At 39.1% G+C, this 26,742-nt stretch overlaps 1 protein-coding gene across 1 annotated transcript in view; it reads left to right on the top strand.

Moving 5' to 3' along the window:
* HHAT (hedgehog acyltransferase) overlaps positions 1–26,742 on the top strand; it is a 475,631-nt gene that overhangs the window by 55,332 nt on the left and 393,557 nt on the right. The window contains exon 4 of the mRNA XM_021007864.2: positions 16,245–16,358. Coding sequence (XP_020863523.1) covers positions 16,245–16,358 — 114 coding nt within the window. The remainder of the gene's footprint in view (positions 1–16,244; positions 16,359–26,742) is intronic.

The following is a 26,742-nucleotide window of genomic DNA, read 5'->3' as shown; positions in this document are numbered from 1 at the left end:
TCTTCAGATGTTGTTTCCTTTCTTCCTAGCATTTTCCATTCCGTCCTGAACTTAACCTTTGTCACCTGACTCCTTGTGTGTTTGTAGGGTGTAAAGAAATGGGTATAATGCACCCTGCCTTATTCAGTTTGTGCTGGTCTCACTAATGTTTTTCCACTATTGCTGGCATTTTCTTCCACACAAATAAGAAGACCTCAACTGAAGCCTTTTTCTTTAAAGAAAAAAAAATGACATGTAAGACAACAGTTAATATCAGAGGAAGTGTTAGGTGGGAAGACAGTTTTGTCTCTGGATATCATGTGCAAGTTAATTTATTTAGTTCAGATTATTTTAGAAACAGCAAAGCATCTGGTAAAAGAAAAAGAAAATCCTTCCAATAATTGCTAAATGACTCATTAGTCAGAGTTCATCCAGAGAGCAGCTCCTCTTCTGTACAAAATTAACTTGCTTCCTCCTCTGGAGGTTGTGTGTTCTCCTCATGAGCATTAGGGGAAGTCTTCCTAGACTTGAGAACCCTTAAAGTCTGACTCTGTATATGAATAACTAACTTGTTCTTTCTGAAATTGTGAGTCATTGAAGAGATGGACGTATAGAACGGTACATACAGAGTGGCGTTTAGGAACCTACTTTGAGGAGTACTACACAAAGATGACTGGTATTTCTGGCTTACTTCTGGGATGGAAAACTGATCCTATAGCTCATCCCTGGGTGAAGAGTGCTCAAAACATTACACAGTGACAAGACCAGAGGCATCATCAGTTCTTGGTTATCTGTCTATGGTAGAGTGCAGACACCTTAAAAGCATACCCACATTCATCATCTTAGACAGACCACTGTGGCCCTCCCATATTGTAGTCCCTGTTCTTTGCTGTTTTAGTTTGGTAATATGGACTTTTGTCACCTTATGGAATTAGTGTATTTTAGCAAGGTGGGCTGTAAAATGAACCTTATTTTTCCATTGAGTTCTATTCTATACTCAGAGTGTCATTGCTGTGGGAGGAAAATCTCCTAATAAACTGAAAGTCAACTGAGTTGGTGAGAAAAAGGTTAGCATGGTAGCATTTCCATGACATGTCTGACATTATAGTGCACTAATAAATGTCACATCAGAAGGGATTGTATATAATTCCCTCTGTTCTGTTAATTATGAAGTAGGTAGCACAGTGGACAGAGTGTTGGGACTGGAGTCAGCAAGATCTGAGTTCAAATTGGTTTCAGATACTTACTAGCTGTGTCACCCTGGTTACATAGTCACTTAACCTCTGTCTGCCTCAGTTTCCTCAACTGAGGATAAATGGAGATTATAAAATGGGGATAATAATAGTATCTGGGGACAGCTTGATGGTACAGTGGATAGAGCACTGGGCTTGGAATCAGGAAGACTCATCTTCCTGAGTTCAAATCTGGCCTCAGACACTTACTAGTTGTGTGACTCTGGGCAAGTCACTTCACCCTGTTTGCCTCCATTTCCTCATCTGTAAATTAAGCTGGAGAAGAAAATGGCAAACCACTCTAGTATCTTTGCCAAGAAAACCCCAGATGAGGTCCTGAAGAGTTGGACACAACTGAACAACAACAAAAACAGTACCCACCTCCCAGGACTGTTTATGAGGATCTAGTGAAATAATATTTCAAAAGTGCTTAGCACAGTGCCTGGTACATAGCAGGCACTTAATAAGGGCTTGTTCCCTTGCCTTTCCTTCCAGCCTGTAAGAATTTCTGCCATAGCTTCCTGAAGGTATTTCAAGTTTCCTGAGCATGTGCTACTGTATCTGCTATACTCATGATTGAAAAGTCTTCCTATTGTTTTATTCAGGTCCTTAAAACTGAGTCAAAATGATACCTTGTCCATTATGTGTGTTAAAAATTCTGTGGATTGCATCTATTTTGGAGGGATTCCTGTACTGGGGATGAAGCCCAATAATTTCATGGGTGGTTTTTTAATCTTACTTTATACATATATACTTCTACCTGGTTTTGGGAAGCCCTTGTAAACTTTTGTATTTTCTACCTCCCTCTCCTGTCTCTGGTCTTTAGTATTATACTGCATATACACCAAACACTAAATAAGTGATTGAATAAATAAAACCTGAGACTTTCACGTTAATCCTTAAGGAGAACCAAATATAGCAGGAAGTGAAATGAAGTACAGCAATTCCAAGTGACAGCTGACACATGGAACCTTTCGTGGAACATCTTCTCTAGAAGTTAAATGAAATCATTAAGCACCTACTATGTACAATGCCCTGTACTAGGCACTGAGGATACAAAGAATGGAACTTCTCTCCCTCCTCACTGTCCCCAAGTTTTGGCCTCAAGGAACTTACAATTTAATGGAGAGGGATGTGGCATATACAAAAGTATGATATAAGCAATAATAAATATAGTAATGAAAAAGACATATAAAGACCTCTAAGAAAATTTGAGGTAGGAGAGATCTCCCCTCAATTCAGTGATCAGGGGAGGCATGATGGAGGAAGTAACACCTGAACTGAGTCTTCAAAGAAGGAGAACATTTACATAAGTGAAGAGATAAGAAAGGAATGTGGCCCCACCCTGGTTTTTCCAGCTACTAGACATGATTTCTCTTCTTTCACTCTGCAGTTCAGTTAGGTGGGGCTTTCTGTTCCTCTCAGGAAACACTATCTCCCCTCTCTGTGCTTTTGCACTTGCTATCCCTCGTGCCTGGAATGTATTTCCTCCTTGCTTCTATCTAGCTCACAGAGTCTGTCTCTTCCTGTTAAATAGAGTCCAAACCCCATCTTCTGCATGAAGGCTTTCCCTCTTCCTCTCAACTGCTAGTGTCCTTTGAATATATTTTATTTTTTTCTTTTAAAAAAGTCAAATTAATTCAGTTAACAAAAATTTGTTTTTTCCCCCTACCTTCTCCCCACTCCTGGTTGAAAAAGAAAATAAAAGCAAAACCCTTGCAACAATTATGCCTAGTCAAGCAGAACAAATTCCTGTATTGGCCATGTACAAAAACTGTATATCTCAATAATTACCCTGAATCCATTACCTTTCTGCCAGGAGAGTCTGTCACAAATCCTCTGGAACCATAGTTGGTCATTATATCGATCAGTTGCTAAGTTTTCCAAAGTTGTTTGTTTTTACAAATGTTTTTTTTATTGTGTAAATTGTTCTGCTGGTTCGCTTTACTTCCTTACAGCAAGCCTAAATCTGACACCCTACTCATTAGTTCTTTCTCACATCTTGCAGCTTTCTGAGGAAGGTTTTCTCTATAGTAGCCTTTGGTGCAGCTGATAAAGCAGATACTTCCCAACTAATATTCAAACAATACCTCTATAAACTACATCCCCTCATTTTTGGACTGATGGCATCATGAGGGTGATGTCTTGACTTGTGTGTGAATTGGATATGGGTGGGGCAAAACTGTGCAGCTGTCAGTCTCATTCTGTCTTCCAGAGTAATCAAAGTCCAGTGGCAGGACAAAGGTCAAGACAACTGTTAATGGCCCAAGATGCAGTAGGTGACATTGGCCTTTAGAAATTTCTAATTTCTTTCCAGGTCTCAGTTTGTACAAAGTCAAGGCCAATCAATGACTTAGGTCTGCCTAAGACAAGGAGGGGGAGACCCTCTGAGTTTCTGGCCAGAACAGAAAACAATTGCTATTTACACTCATTCTAAGCCATCAAAACCTAGAGTGTGAGCCACTTAGGCTTGGGTTGCAGCTCAATGAAAGCCAGAGTTATTTGAGTTTTAAGGTGGAATCAAGCAGCTCCAATTAAAACAGTGGGCTTTTAAGAGTCTATCTTTTCATCACTATATTTCAAGAAATAAAAAATGAAATGACAAAGCACAGAAAGTCAATTGCCCCAGCTTTTTGAAAAAATAAAGTAATAAAAATCAAAGGAGAAGAAGGATGAGGGGAAGTAGAGAGAAAGAAGAAGGGGAAGAGAAAGGAGAAGGAAGAGGAGGAGGGAGAATGAGAGAGGAAGAGGAAGAAGGAAAAAGAAGGAGAAAGGGGAGAGCATCCCTTGGGCAAATCACTTAACTTCTCCATGCCTCAATTTCCTCATCTGTAAAATCGGGATAATAGTATTACCTATCTCCCAGGGTTATTGTAAGGATCAAATGAATTAACATATGTAAAGTACCAATCTTAAAGAACTATGTAAATGCTAATTGTTATTATTTTAATGTTTTATTGACATCTTTTGACTATATAATCATGAATTCATTGCCTATTAATTTATTAATAATCACACAAATAACCACAGAACAAATATATAAGTATAATTAATAATATAAATTTATTATTAATAAAATAATAACAATAACATAATTTGGACTGAGAGTGGATACAACTTTTTACTTTTGTACTTTCCCCTTTGCTACCAGAAAGGGGAAGGATGTGGGCTTTAACTTGTTAGTTTAGTACCAGAGTTGTCCCTTGTGTGTGATGTGAGTTTTGTTGACTTTTAGAAGTATTGTCTTCATTAACATTGTTGCAGCCCTTGTATTTATTTTTCTTTCATCACTTTCATCAGTCTGCATCATTTCCAAGGGGGCAGTACTTTGTACAGATCTTGCCATGTTTCTGACTCGTCCATATTCACACGTAACTCAGAATATTCATATGCCACCATTTTTTCCAGCTCTACCCCTTAGACATAGCTTTTTCTTATTACAAACAATGCTGCTCCACAGATTTTTGTAAACCTGGAGTTTTTCTTGCTTTGTTGCCCCTGTGGGTTATAAATCTAGTAGTAGGAACTCTGGGTCAAAAGAACTTAAAGCATGACGTAAATACTAGTTGATGTCTTATGACTTTGTATCATCACAAATTTGTCTATTAATTTAGTAATAATTACATGAATAATTAATAATTTAATCATAGAATAAATAATATTATGTGTACAATTTACTAATATTTCATGTACATTTCCAAATTGTTTTCAAGAATAGTTGGGTCAATTTTTAGCTCCACCAAGATGAATTAGTGTGCCTGCATGTATGAATTAGCAGTTAGTGTAGCACCTGGCACAGAGTAGGCACTTAATAAATGTTTGTTGACTTGGCTTGACTGTGAGCAGTGACTTCCCAGTCTGGTTAGAGTACTATTAATAACATTAATAATAGATAACATTTATAAAACACTTTAAAGTTTGCAAAATTTTACATAACATTATCTCAGCAAACCTTTGAGGTAAATACTACAGGCATTATTATCCATTTTACAAATAAAGAAACTGAGGGTCCAAGAGGTTATATAACTTGCCCAAAATTAAACAGCTAGTGATTGTTAGATCTTTCCCCCCTCAGTTTGGCACTCTATCTACTGTGTCCAAATAGTCCAACCATGGAGGGAGTACAGCTGGGAAAATAGACTAGGAAAAATTTATGGAGAATTGAGAATGCCAAATTAAGATGTTTAGATTTTTTTTCTTCTTGGCAATGTAAGTCACAGTTTTTTTTTTGAGTAGGACAGTGACTTAATGAAAGTGATTATATTGGTGATAGTGTACATCAAAGGTTACTTTCTTAAAATGTGATGAAATCTCAGGATACTTATTATAGATAGATATCCATAGAGCTAGATTGATAAAGCATTTATTAAGCATTTTTTATGTAGCAGGCACTGTGCTAAGTGCTGGGAATACAAAAACCAAGATAGTCCCTGCTCTCAAGGAACTTATGATGGGATAAGACAACACATAAAGGGATATTGGAAGGGGAGGGTGAGGGCAGAATCCACTGGGGGCTCCATTAGATTGTAAATTCCTTGAGGCAGGGACTGTCTTTTGCCTCTTTTCCCCAGAACTCAACACTGTGTCTGGCCCAGATTAGGTGCTTAATCAATGTTTATTTATTGACTGATTGATTGAGGAGGAGACTGCAGTAAGTGACATGGAGGCTTGGTTCCTAGCAAGAGAAAGCAGAAGTTTCTGTCATCTAAATCCTAGCTTAATGAAGATAATTGTAGCTTATGTGCGAATGCCTGTTGTAGAGGAGGAATGTAAGCTCTTTGAGGCCAGGGACTATTTTGCCTTTTGTTGAAACCCCAGCTTTTTAGCACAGTGCTTACTACGCAGTAAATGCTTAATGATCAATTACTGATTGATTGAAACTCTTTTGACTGTTCTGAGAATCTGTGCGTTCCTGGTATTTGCATCATTTTCTCTTGTAACCCAGAAAAATTCAGATAATAGGATTTGATTGCACTTAGCATATTGAAGTTATAAATTCATTTCCAAGTCTTTAGATCTTTGTACTAGTCAGGATTTTGAAATTGGGATCCCAAGTTTCTGAACTCCACTTCTTAGAGCATAAAATTAGTGGTAGGATCACATTGATTGCTATCCAACAAAGCCTTCCAGGCCCTGACTGTATTTGATAAGCATGATAAATTTGGAGAACAAAGATGATTGCATCATTAAATAATCCAATATACTCTTAAAAATTGATGGTGGCAGAGATGATGAATTTGAGCCAAGCTCAAGAATGATCGATTTTAATGATTAGAATATTAGCAGGAAGTCCCAAATGAGAGTATTTAGTATGCTTTGTACTCCTTTATAAGACACATAAACATCATTTCCACTCTCTAGCTCTTTTTTTGTGATAATGGACCTAGCCAGCAGTTTAGAATTCAGAAAATTTCCTTAGAACTGTCTACGTACATAGACCAGTAAAAGAGAGAAGAACTTTAGGGTAGTCAAAGCCTCATTTGACAAATTTGGCTGTCAGTGTTTGTTGTAACAGCCTTGTTAGCAACTGGGATAGACGTGAGCCTTCATAGTTAACCCTCCCTTCATCTGGGAATCACAAAGAAGTGGAATTTCTTTCCCATTAAATTCCCACAAATTATTGCATTTCAGTACTAATCATTTCAGCTATAACAGCATAGCTATTTCGGACACCACACCATAGCTTATGTGGTGAACAGAAACTCATGAATGGTTAACTCTGGCGCTGGGAGAATCTGGTTCCTCAAAACGAGCATCACACCTAGTGTAATTGACCACAGCTGCAGGATAAATGTATCTGTTTCACCTGGGTAGTTTCCATAGGTGCCTTGTGTTTTTGCCATGATGTGGTAATAGCCTTTTTCGTTTTTTCTCAGTCATCTCAGACTTTCTTCCAGCTTGGGGGAAAAAATATGTGCTTAAACTTAAAGCTTAAAACCCTTTCTGGTTGCTTCCCTTTGTCCTGTTTAACACCAGTTTTGTATATATGGAGTAGTGATAAGGGTCCTGATTTCAGAGTTAGAAGACCTAGATTCTGAAACATTACAGCAGGTAGGAGCGTGTCACCTGAACCTCCTGGAGCTGGACGTTCCCTGTCTGTGAAACTCATGCTGCCTGTCTTGCAGGGTTGTTGTGAAGAAAGCTCTTTGTAAACTTGAAAGTTTAACCTAAATGTGAGTTGTAATACTGTATCAGTAATGATTATGAGAATGACAAAATTATTACTTCAAGGATCTCTGAGGATCATAAAATCATACCTCTAGAGCTGGAAGGAGCCTTTTAGATTTTCTGGCTAGATCTAGAAATTCCTCTTATTAGCAACTTGGGTAGACTGTAGGCTTCTCCCTTCTTTCACTTGAAGTAGATTTCTCATTAGTTACCAATTATTAATTGGATTTTCAACCTTAAGGGTCATTTAGACGTTATTCCTATTCAGATTGTAACTCCTCTTATAATTTTGGAGATGTACTGTAACTGAAAAATTCATCAACTTAACTGCCACCTGGTGATGATCTTCTTCAAACTTAACCAGGCTAGTCCCTGGACAGCAGAACTATGGTCTTAAGATGTAGTTGTAAGATTTAGAATTGGAAGGGATTCCTAGAACCATCTGGTCTAAGTCTGTCATTTTACAGATGAAAAAATTGAGACTCAAGGAGGCTAGATAACTTGTCCAGGGTCACCTAGCTAATAAAAATCTGAAATAGGATTTGAACTCAAGTTCTCTAACTGCAGAGCAGGGGCACTTTCAACTCCTGTTCTTCCTCTCCTTACAGGCTGAGCAGTTCTGTTGACCTCGTACCACTCATCATTGTGACTCACCTTGGTACCTTTCCAGCCTGGTAGTACTTGAGGGCAAAGCCTTTGAGGGACTATGGTCATTTCCATGCCATGATGAGGCATTAAAGTAGAACTTTGGTGAAGTAAAATTGTTCTTGGAAGCATTTAGATGGCATAGTAGATCAAGTGCTGGACTTGGAGTCAGGAGAACTGAGTCTGAAGACTGACTTTGACACTTATTAGTTGGATGACTCTGGGCATATTACTTAACCTTTTAAAGCCTCAATTTCCTTTGTAAAATGGGTATAAATCTGTAAAATGCATATACAAATAGGATCTAACTCATAGGGTTATTGTAAGGATCAAATTAGACAATGTGCTTTGCAAATTGTGTAGGGCTGCACAGGGTTCCAAAAGTCTCAGTGCAGTTTTAAGTTATTAAAATTTTAAGTTATAACAATGGTAATACTAGCTAACATACAGGGTGTTCCAAAAGTCTTAGTGTAGCTTTAAACCTCAGTATCTTAAGCTCAGTAACTTAAAGCTGCACCAAGACTTTTGGAACACTCTGTATGTTAGCTAGTATTACAGTTGTTATAGTTGTAATAGTAGTAATAACAGAACCAAAGCTCACTAACCTTGCATACAGTTCAAGGGATAGGGCTGTTACCTTTGGCTCCTGTTTGTTATAAGTAGTGTGGAGTCCTGGATGACTGGATTTCTTTAACGTAGATTTTTACTCTGCAGCTCTTTGCAAACTTTCTTAATGGAATCTCATTCTATAGGAGTTTTCTACCTCTAATCCTTGTCTTGCCCTTCACCCTCACCCTCTTGCAAAGTATCATTATGGTTTTTGACTCATTACTTTGAAAAATGTGTGTCCTTCATAGGTGCCCTGAATATAGACACACAGGTAAAAGTATTAAATGTTAGAATATCATGTTGGGAACATTTTTAAAAAGTTTAAGAAGTAAGCTTTTGTGAAATTTTAAGCAATTAAAATTTAAACTTATTTTCTTTAAATAACGTCTTTTATGGAGAAGTCATTAGGAATCCAGATGGTTTTGTATTGCCCTAAGGTTCTGTAATCAGTCACCATATAGGGAACACTCACAAGGTGCAAAACATTGGGCCAGACTTAGATATAAGGTCTCGCCCTTGAAAACTTTCCAGCCAAGTTGAGAGGAAACACAAAAAAGGAAACTATACAGATAGATATGTAAAAGGCAATAAATGCCAAAGGAGAAGTCCAAGACAGTTAATTTCTTAAGAATTTTGGTAAGATATAGAAATATGTTTTACACGATTGCTCATGTATTACCTATATTAGATTGCTTGCCATCTTGGGGAGGGAGGAAGGAGGAGAAAGAAAAATTTGGAACTCAAAATCTTGGAAAAATGAATGTTGAAAAAAAAGAATTTTGATTAGAGAACTAGATTCAGGAGTGGTTTGGGCAGGCCTTGTAGGAGGAGGGATTTGAGCTGAGTCTTTGACATTTGGAAGCTTAAGCTAGATTGAAAGGAGAGACTGTTTCAGGTGGTGGAGGGATCATGAGCAAGGGTTTGGAGGCAAAATTGTGCACCTTGCTTTTGGAGGGTCATTGTGATGGGAGCAGAAGTCTTGTTTATGAGGGTAATAGTATATGACCTTAGAAAGATAGCAGAGGGTGAGATTGTGGAAGGTTTTGGATATCAGATTACAGTGTAGATATTATCTGATAACTGGGGGGGAAGCCCTGAAAGTTTTCGAAGGGAACAGGTGAGCGATGTGATAAGAACAGTCCTGAAGTCAATGTCCAGGATGGACTGAAGATCAGAAACGCTGGGAGCAGGGAGAGCTGCTACGAAATGAATGCATCAGTTAGGAGGTGGTAGCAAATCAAAGCATTGCCTAAACCAGAACATTTTCTAAGTTAGAACTATCTGTGGGGAAAAAAATCCTTATAACTCTTCTGCCTCCTTTTTGGTAGCCTTGGGAAACCAGGAAGGGATATTCCAGGCAGCCTGATAGAGTGAAAAGAACAATGAATTTGTAGGCAGAGTACCTGGGTTCAAACCCCACATCTTTAACTACTACTCTGTGGCTGTGAGTGAGTCACTTCATCTCTCTTGGCCCCAGTTACCTCATCTGAACAGTGATGGGATTGGGCAGAATAACCTCTAGGGTTCCTTTTGGCTCTAAATCTATAATCCTGTTAGCTTTTGTGCTTTCACTAATAGGCCTCCCTGACTACTCCATCCCTCCCTGTTTCAGCCCTTATATATTTTTGTTGTTGTTCAGTCATTTCAGTTGTGTCTGACTCTGTGGTTCCATTTTGAGGTTTTCTTGGCAAAGATACTGGATTGGTTTGACGTTTCCTTCCCTAGCTTATTTTATTGATGAGGGACTGAGGCAAACAGGGTTAAGTGACTTGCCCAGGGTCACACAGCTAGTATCTGAGGACAGATTTGAACTCATGAAGATGAGTATTGATCTCATGAAGATGGCTGGGATGGTTTTATTTCTTTTGTAATTCCATCTAGCATCCAGGACAAGGTATGGCGCACGATAAAAACTAAATATATCATTCTGGGATATTTTTTGGTGCTCATTTGTAGGGAGGGTATAAATTAATGAGGTGAATAGGTGCCAGCCCTTTAGGATCCACCTTAATTTTCCTATTTGCAAAATGAGCAAAAATGGCAGTTCATAGGAGAGATGCATTGGAGTTAATGAGCTACATTCTTTGCTAATTACAAGTATGATATCCTTCATGATCCATGAATGTCTATATTAGAGTGTAAGCTCTTAGAAATTGGGGGTCATGTTTACTAGTGTTGTACAATGCCCAGCATAGTGTCTCTTAAAGACAAAAGCTCAAGTATTTTGATGATGATGACGACATTAGAGTCCAAGCAGTGGACTCAGAGCCAGGAAACTCGAGTTCCTGTTCCTCACTCACATTTGCTGGTTGTGTAGTCTTGGGTAAATCACCTAACCTCTTTGAGTTGTGACTTTCTCTTAGGTAGAATAGGGATAAGATTTGTTGTACTGCCTATCTCAGAATGATTGTGAGAATCAGATGAGAGAATCTGTGTGACATCTCTGCACGAGTAAAGTACTTTGTAAACATGAGCTGCTACAATTTACAAATTCAGTTAATCAAATATTCATTCCATGTGTACTACATGCAGAGCTCTGTGCTGTGTGCTGGACAGAGATGCAGAATTTAGATAAAACATGGTGCCTGCTCTAATGGAACTCATGGTTTGAGAGGATAATGTTTATAATTGTTTTAGTTGTTGGGCTAAACTATGGGGACAGTCCTGCCCGTAAACAGGGAATTGTATTGGGTTTGAGTCAGAGCTTAGCTCAAAATGCCTGCTCCTTAAGAAACCTTCCTTGACCCCGGGATAGAAGTAATCTCCTCCCAGAGTACTTTGTACCTCTTTTGACAGCTCCATTCTACTATAGCCCTTGGAAGATCTTATGATTTTTTTCCCCCAAATCCCACTCTTACAGATGAGTCAAGTCTCAGAGCAGGACTACATCTCCCCTTCAGGGGTCTCAAGGTATCCCTGAAGAGGCAGGGGTGATTCTTTAATAAAAGTTGGTTCAAATCCCCATTGGTGAGTCCCCCCAAATTATCAATTGAGAATTGATTTAGTCAGGTGGCCTTAAATAGCTTAGGGGTAAGAATAGTTGGGATAAAACACCCCCAAAAGTCTGTGGCCTATATCAATAGTATACACAGAGTCCAGGGGAAAGTGGTCTCAAGCTTGGGGAACAGATGTGGAAAAGGTAGCTCCTGTTTGCTGAAATTCCTTTTCTTCCATTCTTGGGGTACATAGTATAGTGGGCTCCTTGTAGAGATGTGAATCTATGTCTAATCTACCTTTGGCTCCAAATATATACACTGCTATTGGCTGGTCTGGGGATGCCACTAGGATGCTGATGGAAGATGAGGAGTCTCAAATCTTCTGTGCTCTTTGTAGCTCACAAAGTCCTTCTCTGGGCATGTATGCCTACATTCATTTAGACATGTATTTAGACCCAAGACCAAAGCTTCCTCCATCTTCCCTCCCCTGTTGGTTCACTTGATTCCTTTTCGGAAGTTTTAGCTAGAACACAATGCTTACTCGAGTTTTTGCAATTCTTTCATTCCAGATAACTTGATACTTTTACACAGGAACCAGAGGACATGATGAAATCCTTCAGCCAATTGTAACAGACTTCCTGTCTTGTGTCATTTTTTTTTGTCTAAGGCTCATGATTGATTGATTGAGCATCTTATCACTTTAAATAAAATGAGATTGAGTAAATCAATCAACCCCACCCTTACATTACATTATTTCTGTGCATTTCTTCCTTGTCAGAATATATAATCCTTGAAACCAAAGTCCATGACCTAATAATAATAGCTGACAGTGAGATAGGGCTCATTTTTTCTTCATGACAACTCTGTGACATAGGTACTTCAGGTATAACTGTATCCAATTTATAGATGAAGAAATTGAGGCTCAAAGAGGTAAAGAGATTTGTCCATATTATAGAACTATCACATGTCAAATGAAAGGATTTAAACCCAGATCTTGATTCCAAGTCCAACATTCTATCCATTTTACCACAATGCCTCTTTCACATTTATTGCTATAGCAGTTGCTCAATAAATGCTTTGTGAATGAAGAGAAGCAACTTGAAGGTCAGAGCTGTTTCATTTTTGTCTTTGCATTCTCAGTACCTAACTCATATAGGTGCTTAATAAATGTTTGCTCATTGATTGAGTGAACTTTTAAGGATTATCTTATTAAATGAAACCTCAGCACAGTTAGTGTTAAGGGACTTTCAAGCAAGTGTTTCTTCATGGAATAAATTTTTCCCTGGCTAGAATACCCTCTGTGGTGTGGTTCTTGTATGTACACCCTTGGGCTCTCATAGCATAGACTGAAGAGCTTCGTCATTGAGAGGCAATGGTGTGGGACAGAGTCCTGCATATGGAGTCTAAGAACTGGGGATCAGACAAGTTGTGTGACCTTGAATATTTAATATTTAAACTCTTTGATCCTTGGAATCTTCACCTATAACACAAGAGGGGTTGGACCGGATAGATCACTTCTGCAGTGCCTTCCAATTCTATATGTATGTGAAACCATGACATTTCAGGAAAGAGGCCCCATCCTTTGCCCCTGAACATGGAAGGGCAAGGCTCCCTTGTTCTAATGTAGGGGAAATTAAGTGTGAAGTCCATGGAACTTTTGCTCAGAGAGGTAAGTTTGTCAATATTTTTACAGCCTAAGTCAATTTATCTGTAGTTTGAAGCTCTTCTCTTATACTTGTTGGCTTCGCTTTTTTAGGCAGGCAGTTTCCTTGAAGTAAATATTTTAAATGGAAAAGCATGAAGTTTAGCAAGCAGAGTTTTACCTTTAGATGGACCCTTTTTTTGTCATACAATGAATCAGTTATGCAAGCAAGACTCTAAGGTCTGTCAGAATCTACTCTGTTAGACAGGATGTGAAAGCTGGAAAGCACCTTAAAGATCATTTCATCCACTTCCCTCATTACACAGAGGAGAAAACTGAGGCTCACAGAGGTAAATTATCTTATGCAAGCCCAGTGTTTCTGATGCCAAGTCCACTGGCTTCCTCTTAATGAGACCTTATAGTAGTTTCCCAGGGCCCTGTGTGGACTGTATAACTTCTGTTTCTGAGGCTTTGCAGGCTACCTACTGTGTGAGTTTATCTCCATGTTAAAATAATGCTCATAGTGGGGAGGGAAGAAAAAAAAGAAAAAAAAAGAAATTTACATGATAATGTTGTCGTATATTTGAAAGGAATAGCAAGTTGTGCATAGTAGATTTGCAGTTTCATGTGCAATCATCTTTTTATTGTACTGTTATGGAAATGCTTTTTTTATAATTTAAAAATAAAATAAAATTGAAAAATGATGCTCACATCCCTTTGTGTCACTAGATAGTACTTGTAAAACTAAGAGTTTTAGGTGGTGAATGAGATATTTTCAAAGACAAATATTACTTATTTGGCATCTTACACAATGTGTTGCATATAGGAGGTATTTAATAAATGCTAGTTGAATTTAATTTGATTCTTATCCTTTAGAGTTCTTTCCCTGTACTATTCCCTTTTGCAGCAATGGTATTTTATTGGCACTGACTTTGATGACTGGATATCTGGGCAATGCTCTTATCCAGTTCTAGCAATACTACATAGGTAAGAAAGAAAGAAATACAGGACCCTGTATCGCATAAGTACAGTCAAGCAAATCCCATTTCTGCATTGGTCACATCCAGAAATGTATTTCTTCTGCATTTTAGTCCATTGTCTCTCTGTTATGAGGTAGGCAGTGTTCTTTCTTATCAGTCCTCCGCAATCATAATTGATAATTCAGTTGATCAGAGTCTTTCAAAATTGTTAATTTTTATAATATTTGTTATAGTATAAACTATTTTAAAAAATTCTGCTCACTTCACCCTGCATTAGTTCATACAAGCCTTTCCATGTTTTCTTCTTAGTGGATGGGGAAAAAATGAATGCTTGATAATTAGAAAAACAAAACAAAACAACAACCCAAAACACTATATATTATCCTCAGATCTACCTGTCCAAAACAAGTATAAGAGGTGGGGTTGAAACTACTTCGTCCCATTTTAACTGACACATTAATTAGGTAAGAGAATATCTCAATCAAATGAAAGGCTTCAGACTATTCGAAAAATCTTTGAAAGCCAATGGATGAAATGAAATTATGCAGGTCAATTCCAATAGGTTAGGAAACTTGGTCATGCCTCCACATGAGTTAAGAGGTGGGGCCATCTGTGACTTGGACTATATGTTTGTCTTTAGAAGATAAGTCAGGAGAGTTGCTTGACGCAGACAGATTCAGTGATTTTCTCAGGGACATACAGCTGGTAAGTGTCTGAGATAGGATTTGAGATAGGATTGGAGCCACATATTTCTGGCGCCAATACCAATACTTTATTCATTCTGCCAGACTGATTCTAATAAGATATTGCACAAGTAATAATAATAATAATATAAGATTAAAAATGAGGTTGAATATAAAGTAGACAACTGTGAAGTACAATAAGAGAGATACAAAGTATTACATTAATTGGTTCAGAAGAAGGAGAGATCAGTTCTTGGTGATGGAATCAGGGAAATAGATCCATCAAAGGGCTCAGCAGGACCACTATAGGCAGTGCTTTTTTATTAGCAGTCAGTCAATCAATAAAAATTTATTAGGGTATCTACTATGTGCCAGGCACTGTGCTAAGCACTAAGGATACCAAAAAAGATGAAAGACAATCCCTGCTTTCAAAGAGTCTGATGGAGGAGACAACATGCAAACAACTATGTACAAATAAGCTATATAGAGAATACATCAAAGGTAATCCACAGAAGGAAAGCACCAGGATTAAGAAGGATCAGGGAAGACTTCCCGTAGAAGGTGGGATATTAGCTGGGATGCCAGGGAAGCCAGGAGGTAGATGAGAAGGGAGAGCATTCTGGGGATGGGAGATAGAGAAAACACCTGGAGTTAGAAAATCAGAGTGTGTGTGTGTGTGTGTGTGTGTGTGTGTGTGTGTGTGTGTATGGGTGGGGGAGGTGTAAGGTGTAAGAAGACTAGTTGGAGTGGGGGAAGCTATAAAGGACTTTTAATGTGAGAGGATTTTATGTTTGATCCTAGAGGTGATGGGGAGACCCCAGAGTTGAGTGGCAGGTGGGGCGGATGAGAGGAATGACGTGGTCAACTTTGTGCTTTAGGAAAATCACTTTGATAGCTGAGTGAAAGATGGACGAGAATGGGTCCAAGATACGGTACTTGAAAATATTAAAGTCCTAAAACTATGTTTTTTAAACAATTTTTCTCTAATTCCAAGTTTTTCCAATTCCCCTAATGTGATGCATCATGATACGATAAAAAGAATGTGAGACTTAAATCAGAAATGAAGTACTTTGGTTGACATACTGACTCTACTAACCTACTTAGCTGTGTGATCTTGGGCAACATAGTTAACTTCATTGACTCTCGATTTCCTTATGTGTAGCATGAGGATGATGATCTGTGAACAATGCAACCTCTCTCCCTGGGTTTATGTAAGGACCCGATGAAATAATTTATGTAAAAGTATTATCCAAAATGGGAAATTCTTATTAGTGGAATAACAGAGATATTCAAATCTTGCTTCCTTGCAGCCCTGCCTGCATGCATGCTCTGAGCAGCCATCTAATAAATTCCTCTTTTGACCTCTTTAGGACCCTACTGACTTTGAATGGAGCTTCTGGACTGAATGGGGGAAGCAGGAACTGGTCTGGCTTTTTCTTGGCCATGTGGCCATGTCTCAAATTGCCATGCTCTTCATGGGAAAGGTAAGGAGGAAAACATTTTAATTACATTAAGTTAATTAAATTAACACAGAAGAAAATACAAAGAAATTCAGGAGGGTATACAGACAGGACAATTTTCTTACTGTTTTGTTCAATTTAACAAAGGTATTTAAAAACAGTTCAGTTTCTTATACCATCTTGTTGTTCTTTCTATAAGGAAACATTTGTTTTTGTTGATAGAAAAGAAAGACAAAGTCGAATGTTTAGGTGACTTTTGAAAAGCCTCTGTGCCTTGCTCCCCAGTATAACTTGGTAAACTGAGTTTTAAGTTGGGAGTTAGTAGATTTGGGAACTAGCGTTGGCTAGAGAAGAGAGTTTAGGGAAAAATTGTAAAAACTAGGGTGGAAAAACCTTTTTTGGTTGTTCCTAAAATGTTTACATCTCTCTCCCATTTTAAAAATTATAGGGATTTAGGTCATAAATTTTCTTTTGGAACTATGAATAAAACCTTTCATAGGTGCCTTATGTTTGTATCTGAAGCATCTAGTACAGTGCTGGCACCTAGTAAGTGCTTAATAAATGCTTGCTGAATTGAAATTAAATCGAATTCAGATGCTATCACTTTGTTATGTATAACTGTATCTGAATCAGATAGCTCACACTCAGTCATTGTGTACCAAATGGCCCAGGTGGAGTCAGCTGTTTTTGGGAATCTGTACCTTGTATATCAGAATGAACCTTAGGGTGGGGATTGGGAACCAGGAAACCCCTGTTAGAACCTTGATACATTTTACACTAGCTAGATTTTTGATCTTGGGCAAACCATACCTTTCTGGTCCTTATTTTTTCTTCAGCTCCAAAATGAGGGGTTTAAAATAGATAACAATAACAACAACAACAATAATTATAGCTGACATTCATCTATCACTTTAAAGTTTGTGTGGCAGTTCATATGCATTCTTATTTGATTCCCACAACAGCCCTGTGAAGGACAGAGGGCTCTAGGTGGTACAGTGGATAGACTGAGTTCAAACCCTGTCTCAGACACTTAATAGTTGTGTAATACTGGGCAAATCACTTAACTACTTTGTGCCTCAGTTTCCTCACTTGTAAAAGTAGAGAGTTGAACTTGTTGACCTCCAGGGTCCCTTTCAGCTCTAGATCTATGATCCTCTGATCTCCATTTTATTTTATTTTATTTTTGTTGCTAGGCAATGGGGATAAGTGCCTTGCTCAGGGTCACACAGTTAGTAAGTGTTATGTGTCTGAGGCTGGATTTCTGATCTCCATTTTAAAAATGAAGTTAAGGGGCTTGTTTGTAATAGATGAGCTGGTAAAGAGTTAAGGTCAGAAACTCACTGCCTCCTGAGGCAGCCTGTTCTTCTAGGCTAAATCATCCTCTCTGTAAGTACTGCTGTTTTAGTGGACAGTGCTCTAGCCTGTCAGGATCGTTTTGGATCATTTGCTAGCCATACCTTTTAGTCTTGTCTCACCTGCAGATGTGATAAGCATGCCATCTCTACCTCAAATGAGATCATGTTTGTAAAGTAATTGGCACTGAGCCTAGCACATAGTAGGAACTTAATAAATGCTTGTTCCCTATTCTCCTCCATTTTCACATCGTTGAAAGGAATCATAATAGTATAGGGACAAGCAGAGATCCCTGGGACCTTCCATTAGGAATCTTCTTTCAAGTTCTTTCAAATTAGCAGTTCTGAAATCTATCAAACAATACTACCACTCTCTCTATCTTTTCTACAAAAATAGTCAATTAACAAGCATTTGTTAAGTACTTTCTATATGCCAAGAACTATGCTAATCAAAGGAGAGATTGCCCTCAAGAAGCTTAGATTCTGGGGCAGCTAGGTGGCACAGTGGATAGAGCACTGGCCCTGAAGTCAGGAGGACTTGAGTTCAAATCTGGCTTCAGACCAAACACTTGACACTTACTAGCTGTGTGACCCTGGGCAAGTCACTTAACCCTAACTGCCTAAAAACAAAAAACAAATAAAACCACCTCAGATTCTAACGGGGGAGACAACTTATAAATAACTATATCCATATAAAGTGACAGTGGAAGGTAATCTCAGAGGGAAAGGACTAGAAGCAGGATGAGAGGGACCAGGAAAAGTCCCTTACAGATGTAAGATGAATCTTGAAGGAGGCCAAAGCAACTAGAAAGCAGAAAAAGACCAAGACTTTGGCAAATGCTTTGATAAAATCTAAGTAAACTATATTAACAACATTCCTTTCTCTCTGTCATCTGTTATCAATTGACCAACATATGTTTATGTTATGTGCCAGCCACTGTGATAAGTGCTGGGAATACAAATGCAAGGAAGAAATAAAGACACTCTCTGCCCTCAAGGAGCTTACATTCTAATGAGGGGAAGACTAAACATAAAAAGCAGTGGAAAATGGTGCTGGTGGAGGGGAAGGTAACCTATGGAGTGCATGATAGAGAATTCTAGAAGAGTACAGCCTGGTGGGAAATGAAGAGATGGCTAGAAATGAACGTTTTGGGAGATGCCCTTCATCCTCCAATCAGAGGGAGGAACCCCAGGAGCTGAGAGTTCTGATGAAGTGTGAATTCCGGGGCTGAAGGGATCTTCCAAAATGAAGAGGTTACAAAGGATTTATTACAAAGATAAATACAAATCCTGAAAATCTGCCCTATTTCCTTCTTTGAACCCCCAATTTTCTATCCCTTCTTTGTTAGTTTTCCTTGTTTCAATCCTCTGTACAATTCTTTAAGAAATCTCAATTGTTCACTGACTTCTCCCACCACATGCTGTATGATCCAGGGGTGCTGACCTCTTGTCTGTATCTTCTACTACACGCTCTACCTCCCAGCTTCTTCCATTTTCACTGGCTGTTCCTCATGCCTGGAACTCTGTCCCTCCTCATTTCCACCTCCTGGCTTCCCTGGCTTCCTTCAGGTCTCAGTTAAAACCCCACCTTCGGCTGGAAGTCTTTCCTGATCCTCTTTAAAGTGAATGCCTTTTCTTTGAGATGATTTCCCCTGTGTCCTTTCTATCTTGTTTGTACATCATTGTTTGTATATTGTCTCCCCCATGTGAGCTCTATGAGAGCAGGGGCTGTTTTTTCTATTCCCAGCACTTATCACAGTGTCTTGCACTTAGTAGGTACTTCACAAATGCTTATTGTCGTGTGTGTGTGTGTGTGTGTGTGTGTGTGTGTGTGTGTGTGCGCGCACGTGCATGCAATGGTCTCTTTAGGTAGCTTAACTGAAATTATTTCCCTAACAATTATTTATCTGTCCAGTTCCACCGATTGTTGGTGCGGCTCTGAGTTCTCTGGAATCCCTGCTGGGTGCCCTGAATTACCTGGGTGATGGCAGGAGTGGTGGGGGACAGATTATTTAGGCTGCTGTCAGATAATTTAGCACATTTTTTGATTAGGACAATCTCTGGGCCTGTCAGGGGGAACCTCTTCTTTCTTTCTTTTTTTTTTCAGATCTTGTTAATTTATTTTTTTTTAGTTTTCAACATTCACTTCCACAAGATTTTGAGTTCCAAATTTTCTCCCCATTTCGTTCCTCCCCCCATTCCAGGACAGCATGCATTCTGAATACCTCTTCCCCCTAATCTGCCCTCCCTTCTATTACCCTCCCCCTTCTCTTATCCCCTTCCTCTTCTATTTTCCTGTAGGGCAGGATAGATTTCTATATCACATTGCCTGTATATCCGATTTCCCAATTGCGTGTGAAAGCAATTTTTAGCATTTGGTTTTAAAACTTTGGGTTCCAAATTCTCTTCCTTCCTCCCTCCCCACCCACCCTCATTGAGAAGGCAAGCAACTCGATACAGGTTATATGTGTGTAGCCATGCAAAACACTTCCATAGTAGCCATGTTGTGAAAAACTAACTGTATTTCACTTCATCCTGTCCTGCCCCCCCCTTTATTCTATTCTCGCTTTTGACCCTGTCCTTCCTCAGAAGTCTTTGCTTCTGATTATCCCCTCCCCCAATCTGCCCTCCCCTCTATCATCCCCCTGCTCTCTTATCCCCTTTCCCTCTATTTTCCTTAGGGTAAGATAGATTTCCATATCCAATTGTTTATCTCTTCATACTTCTCTTGAGTCTTGTATTTGAAAGTCAAATTTTCTATTCAGCTCTGGTCTTTTCATCAGGAATGCTTGAAAGTCCTTTATTTCACTGAATATCCATTTTTTCTTCTAAAGAATTATACTCAGTTTTGCTGGGTTGGTGATTCTTGGTTGTAATCCTATCTCCTTTGATCTCCAGAATACTATATTCTAAGCCCTGCAGTCCCTTAATGTAGAAGCTGCTAAATCTTGTGTTATCCTGATTGTGTTTGCTCAATACTTGAATTGTTTCTTTCTGGCTGCTTCCAATATTTTCTCCTTGACCTGGGAACTCTGGAATTTGGCTACAATATTCCTAGGAGTTTTCCTTTGGGGATCTCTTTCAGAAGGTGATTGGTAGATTCTTTCCATTTCTATTTTTCCCTCTGGTTCTGGAATATCAGGGCAGTTTTCCTTGATAATTTCTTGAAAGGTAGTGTCTAGGCTCTTTTTTTTTTTTGATCATGGCTCTCAGATAGTCCAATGATTTTTTCATTGTCTCTCCTGGATCTATTTTCCAGGTCAGTTGTTTTTCTAATGAGATATTTCACATTGTCTTCTATTTTTTCATTCTTTTGGTTTTGTTGTACAGTGTCTCAATTTCTCATAAAGTCATTGCCTTCCATTTGCTCCATTCTAATTTTTTTTTGGATCTTCTTTAGCAAGCTGTTGACTTGTTTTTCATGATTTTCTTGCATCACTCTCATTTCTCTTCCCAGTTTTTTCTCTACTTCTCTTTCTTGCTTCTCAAAATCCTTTTTGAGCTCTTCCATGGCCTGGGCCTGATTCATATTTTTCTTGGAGGCTTTGGATGTGGGAACTTTGACTTTGTTGTCTTCTGGTTGTATGTTTTGATCTTCTTTGTCACCAAAGAAAGATTCTATGGTCTGACTTTTTTTTTTTTGCACAGTTTTCTCATGTTCCCAGCCAATTACTTGAGTTTTAAACTCTTTGTTAAGGTAGGTGTCTGCTTCCAGTGTGGAGAATATACTGTCCCAAGCTTTGGGGGCTTTGTGTGGCAATTTTCAGAGATACTTCTAGGAACCTGTACATTTTCAATTCTTCCAAGGTGGAAAGATCAAGGGCGAGGTGTTTATTCCTTTCCTGGCCTGTGCTGTGGTCTGTGAGTGACCACAAGCACTCTTTTCTGCCCTGGAACTATGAGGAGGATTTTCTCTTCACTGCCACTACAAGCTCCTTCCAGTGCTCTTCCTTGCTTCGGGATTGCCACCCAGAACTGTGACCCAGATCTAAGCATGGGCAAAGCAAGAGAATCCTGCCTCAGCAGCAGCAAAGAGATCCCTGCAATGCCCCTTTGATCAGCCACTGGATTCAGTCTGTGGGTTCAGAGCTCTGGAAGCAGCTACAGCCCTGGGGCTATGCTGGGACTGAGACTGGGACTGGGCTTCTCTCTCACCATGGTCACTCACTACTGACCTTCTAAATGTCTTTGGTGTTTGTGGGTTGAGAAGTCTGGAAACTACCACAGTTGCCCTTGATTCAGTTCCCTGAGGCCTGCTCCAGATTTGCTGAGGCCTGCTCTTTGCTTGCGCACCTATGCTGAAATGTGCTCCTCTCACAGCCAGAGGCAGTAGACTTTTCCAATCAACCATCCAGGTTGTCTTGGGCTGGCAATTTGTTTCGCTCTGTCTTTTTGTGGGTTCTGCTGCTTTAGAATTTGTTTAGAGCCACTTTTATAGGTATTTGGAGGGGTTTGGGGGAGAGCTCAAGCAAGTCACTGCTTTTACTCTGCTATCTTGGTTCCACCCCCTCCCTCCCCAACCTCTTTCTTCAGCAATCTCAAGTGTGGGCATACATGTCTTTCTTCTCTGATACCTGTTTCAGAACTGTTCACTTCGTGGTTGTGAATCCTTCCACCTTGCTCTCATTACTGTCTCACTCAGTGCAACCCTTACCAGCCCCTGTCATGCTTTGCCTACCCCTTCCACCATGCTGGATAAGCTCTGCTGTATTGATAGCAAGCTTTTCTTGGTCCTCATTCTTTTCTTCTTATACTTCTTGCACCTCCTGGCACTGACTGAAAATTGACTTTCTTATGAAGGAATAGTCTCTTCTGCTTTCCCCTTACAGTACTGGCTGTTATTTCTCTCTTGCCCTCTGACCCACTGTTACCTCCAGACCCCCTGTCTTCTATTATCACATAGAAGCCTTTGCTCTTTGGAAGTCCAGTCCTTTTGTCCAAATCACCCTGTCTATATCCTTTTTACTGCCATCTACTGACCTGTTGGTTAATTTTCCTCTATCCTCTGTACCTACCTCATCATGGTCTTATTCTTCAATCCAATCTCTGTAGCCATGACTTTAGTACTCATGTTGATAACTTCTTAGGAAAACCTAGTCTTTCAGTTCATAAACTACCTCAACTTCTAGGGGTTCACTCCACTTCAATTACCCACAGAGAATGTTTATACCTTTATATTCCTCCAGACTTATCCTCCCAATAATTACAATGATCAGAGATCCCAAATACCACTCTGGGAGTAGAGGTAGTAGTTAATAATTTGTCTTTCTTAGAGACAATTATTACTCTAGAACTCCTGGGAAGCAGAAAAATTGGTGTAATGTCACTGACACACATCAAAGATAGGAACTTTCCTACATAAAAAGGGAAAGTTGGGGTGGGGGAGACACTTTTAGTGCAGCCACTTCAACTAGCTGATATGAAATGACAGTGTGATCCAGATAGCTGTTGTGAGTTCTGACTTGAGGTGAAAAACAGGCTAGAAGAACGACAAAATATGCTGTCTCCACCCCTTTCCTTGCCCCCCAACCCAAATCTTGGAGCTAAGATTAGCTTTAAAAAAAGAATATACTTTAGTAAATCTCAGTAGGGTACATAAGTTTCATGGGTAAAATTTCTTTAATTTCTCTGCCATTGCTACTAGCTTCTCATGAATTGACTCATTTAGAAAGCTGTGGTTGCTGAATGTTGGGAAAAATGGATAGGAGAAGTTTACCACCTCTCCTTTTATCCAAAAGCCCTTACCACCCTCCATACTAAAACTAATTTAGTCCTCTGTGCCTAGGATTCACATCTTCCTTATCTTCAATTCAGGAAACATTTATTAAGTGCCTAGTATCTGCCAGGCATTGTTTTAAGCACTAGGGATACAAATAAGAAAAAAAGAAAGACAACCCCTGTCCTCAAGGATCTTACAGTCTAATGGGAGGGGGGAACAACATACAAAAGGAAACTGCCTTGCAAGGGGTAGGACACCTGGCATGGGGGCATGATGTTCCATGGAGTGGAAACCAAGTAGAGCTGCTAATGAAAAATGGAGAGTTACAGGGAAAGTTCAGATCCCAGCCCTCTATAAATGAAGACTTTGGGAGGAGTTTAAGTGTTCTATCCTCCAGCCCTCCAGTCAGAGGGGAGAGGCAACTGAAATAGTTGAGAAGGTGCTGAGTATCAAAAACAGTCATTCAGCTTGGTGATGAGATTTCAGGTGAAAATTTCTACCTCTTAACATTTCTTCTCTCTCTTGAGGCTCAGCTTGTGTGTTACCTCTTGTAAGAGGTGTTCCCTAATCCCTTTAGCTGAAAACTGTCCTTCCTTCCTCAAATTTTCCTGGAGTATTTTGTTTAGATTTTTCCTTTATGCTCATCATACCTTACTTTGGGGCATTCTTATTCCAGTATGTGTACCATTTCTCAGAAGATGATAAGCTTCCTAGGGTTGATAATGCGTTTGATTGCATTATTGTATCCCCAGAGCCTAGCATGGTGTTTTGTCACCCTTAAGTCGATATATGGGTTTGTTACATTGAATCAGAAGCCTTCATTGAGTCATGAAGCAGTTACTTAGAAAGCAAAATCCAAAGGCTTTCCCATGTAAAAGGGGAGTGAGAAGGGGATAGCCTGCCTTGGAGTTTCAAGGGGACCAGGAGATGTGCTATAGGAAGTATTAGCAGAATGAATGACTTGATGCTTTCTAGAAGCTCTGCCCTTTTAAAATTCATCTTTCCCTTCACCTTGTCTAGTTGTGATCCTGACAGGCACAGACGAGTGTTGGGACTCTTCATTTTCTTGCAACTTAGGTGAAGATGTGGAATGTACAAGAATGTAGTGGTTACTATGCTAGAGATGGTTTCAGGAAAGTCTGGATTCAAATCCTATGTCCAACATTAGTTATGTGACCATGGACACGTCATTTTACTTCTCTCAGGGTGTTTTTGTAGTTTCTTGAGCTGTAACATTCAGGAAGTACCTATCTCACAAGGTTTGTTGTGAGGATTAAGTTAGATAATGAACATAAAGTCCTTCCTAAACTAGGTAGCTCTCTATGAAAGCATAAAGATGCAGCTCATAGTGATGGACAGAGATGCAGCTTTGCAGGCTGGAGTCCTGCGTTTGAAAAACCATGTAACTCTGGGCAAGACACTTACCCTCATTCTCCATTTGATAAATGGTCACAGAATATGAGCAGGCAGTTTTCAGATGAATAAATCAAATATATCTATAGGCATATGAAGAAGTGCTCTAACTTTTGATTAGAGAAATGCAAATTAAAACAACTCTGCGATACCACCTCATACCATCAGATTGGCCAATATGACAAAAAAGGAAAATCATAAATATTAGAAAGGATGTGGGAAAATTGTGAGAAAATCCACACCATAGGCAGAATTGTGAATTGATCCAACCATTCTGGAGAGCAATTTGGAACTATGCCCAAAGGTCAACCAAACCATGCACACCCATTGATCCAGCAATATCACTACTAGGTGTGTATCCAAAGAGATCATAAAAAAGGGAAATGTGCAAAAAATGTGCAAAATGTTTATAGCAGCCTTGTTCATGGTGGCAGAATATTAGAAATTGAGAGGATGTCCATCATTTGGGGAATGGCTGAACAAGCTGTGGTATATGCATGTAATGGAGTACTATGGCGCAATGAGAAATGATGAGCAGGCGGATTTCAGAAAAACCTGGAAAGACTTGTAGGAACTGATGCAAAGTGAAATGAGCAGAACCAGGAAAACATTGTACCACAGTATCAACAACATCAGGTGATGATCAACTATGAATGACTCAGCTCTTCTTAGCAACACAATGATCCAGGACAAGTACAAAGGACTCATGAAGGAAAATGCTATCCACATCTAGATAAAGAACTGATGGACTCTGAACACAGATATACATTGTTTTTGCTTACTTTATTCTTTCTCATGTTTTTTTTCCTTTTGATCTGTTTCTTCTTTCACAACTGTGACAAATATGGAAATATATTTTACATGACAGCACATGTGCAAACTATATCAAACTTCAGAAGAGGGGAGGGGAGAGAGGGAGGGAGAAAAATTTGGAACTCAAAATCTTGTAAAAATGAATACTAAAAATTTTCCTGATATGTGATTGGGGAAAAAAGTAAAATACTATTTAAAGTAAAAAAAAAAGCCTTACCCTCTCAGTGGCCTAGGGAGCTCTCTAGGATTGTAAAGTGCAGAGAAGGTGGTGATCTGAATTGGTAAAGGAAGTTCATCATCAGGAGCTCCTTATATGAAATCCTATAATGTAGATGCTTTCTTCTGTTTTCAATTTTTTGCCTGCTCCTCATAAACTACTAAAGCAAAGAGAACATGCAAGACTATCTAATGTTCAGTAGCTTAAAGCCTCATTTATAATGAAAATGAAAAAAACATTTAAGAGAAAATTAAGTGGATACAAATGTAATTGAATATCATATACTAAACTTGATAATTTTAAGAGCAAAGTTGCACACCAAATGTTTTTGTGTTCCTTAACCAAAAAAGTAAAGAACACACTAAAAAACTATGTTTTGAATTTTTCTTAGGTTTCTATGGTCTTCTCCCCACCTTTTTACAAAATGAACAAAATTTTCATTGGTTGTGGGTTTTTTTCCCCCTCTCCCCTTCTTTCTCCATAACTTAAAACTTTCTGGAAATTTCAGATTTTTAGTCCTGGCTCAGCTGCTGCTACTGTGTGCCCTTGGTAAGAGCTTAACTTTCCCTGTCTCCCAAATGGTTAGAGTAATTAATACCTGGCTTTTCTAGCTCACAACTCTGGGAGGCAACATTGTATAGTGGATGAAGGGCTGGCCTTAGAACATCAGGAAGACCTGGGTTTGAGCATAGACTAATATAATTAGCTATGTGACCACAGGAAAGTCACTTAACCCTTCAGTGACCCTTGGCCAGTCTTCATCAGTAGAGGGTTATTCCACACTGAAAGGTCTTTATTGAGTAAAACTGCATGAATTGGTTTTGGGCAGCTGGCAAAACTGTATATATTTGTACATGTCTTATCCCCTCCACTCATCCTTTGCTAGGTTGTAAG

Source organism: Phascolarctos cinereus, unplaced genomic scaffold, assembly GCF_003287225.1.
Source record: "Phascolarctos cinereus isolate Bilbo 61053 unplaced genomic scaffold, phaCin_HiC Scaffold_5;HRSCAF=322, whole genome shotgun sequence".
Taxonomy (NCBI): Eukaryota; Metazoa; Chordata; class Mammalia; order Diprotodontia; family Phascolarctidae; genus Phascolarctos; species Phascolarctos cinereus.
Note: the sequence above shows the minus strand (reverse complement) of the source record. Positions and strands in the feature narration are given on the sequence as shown.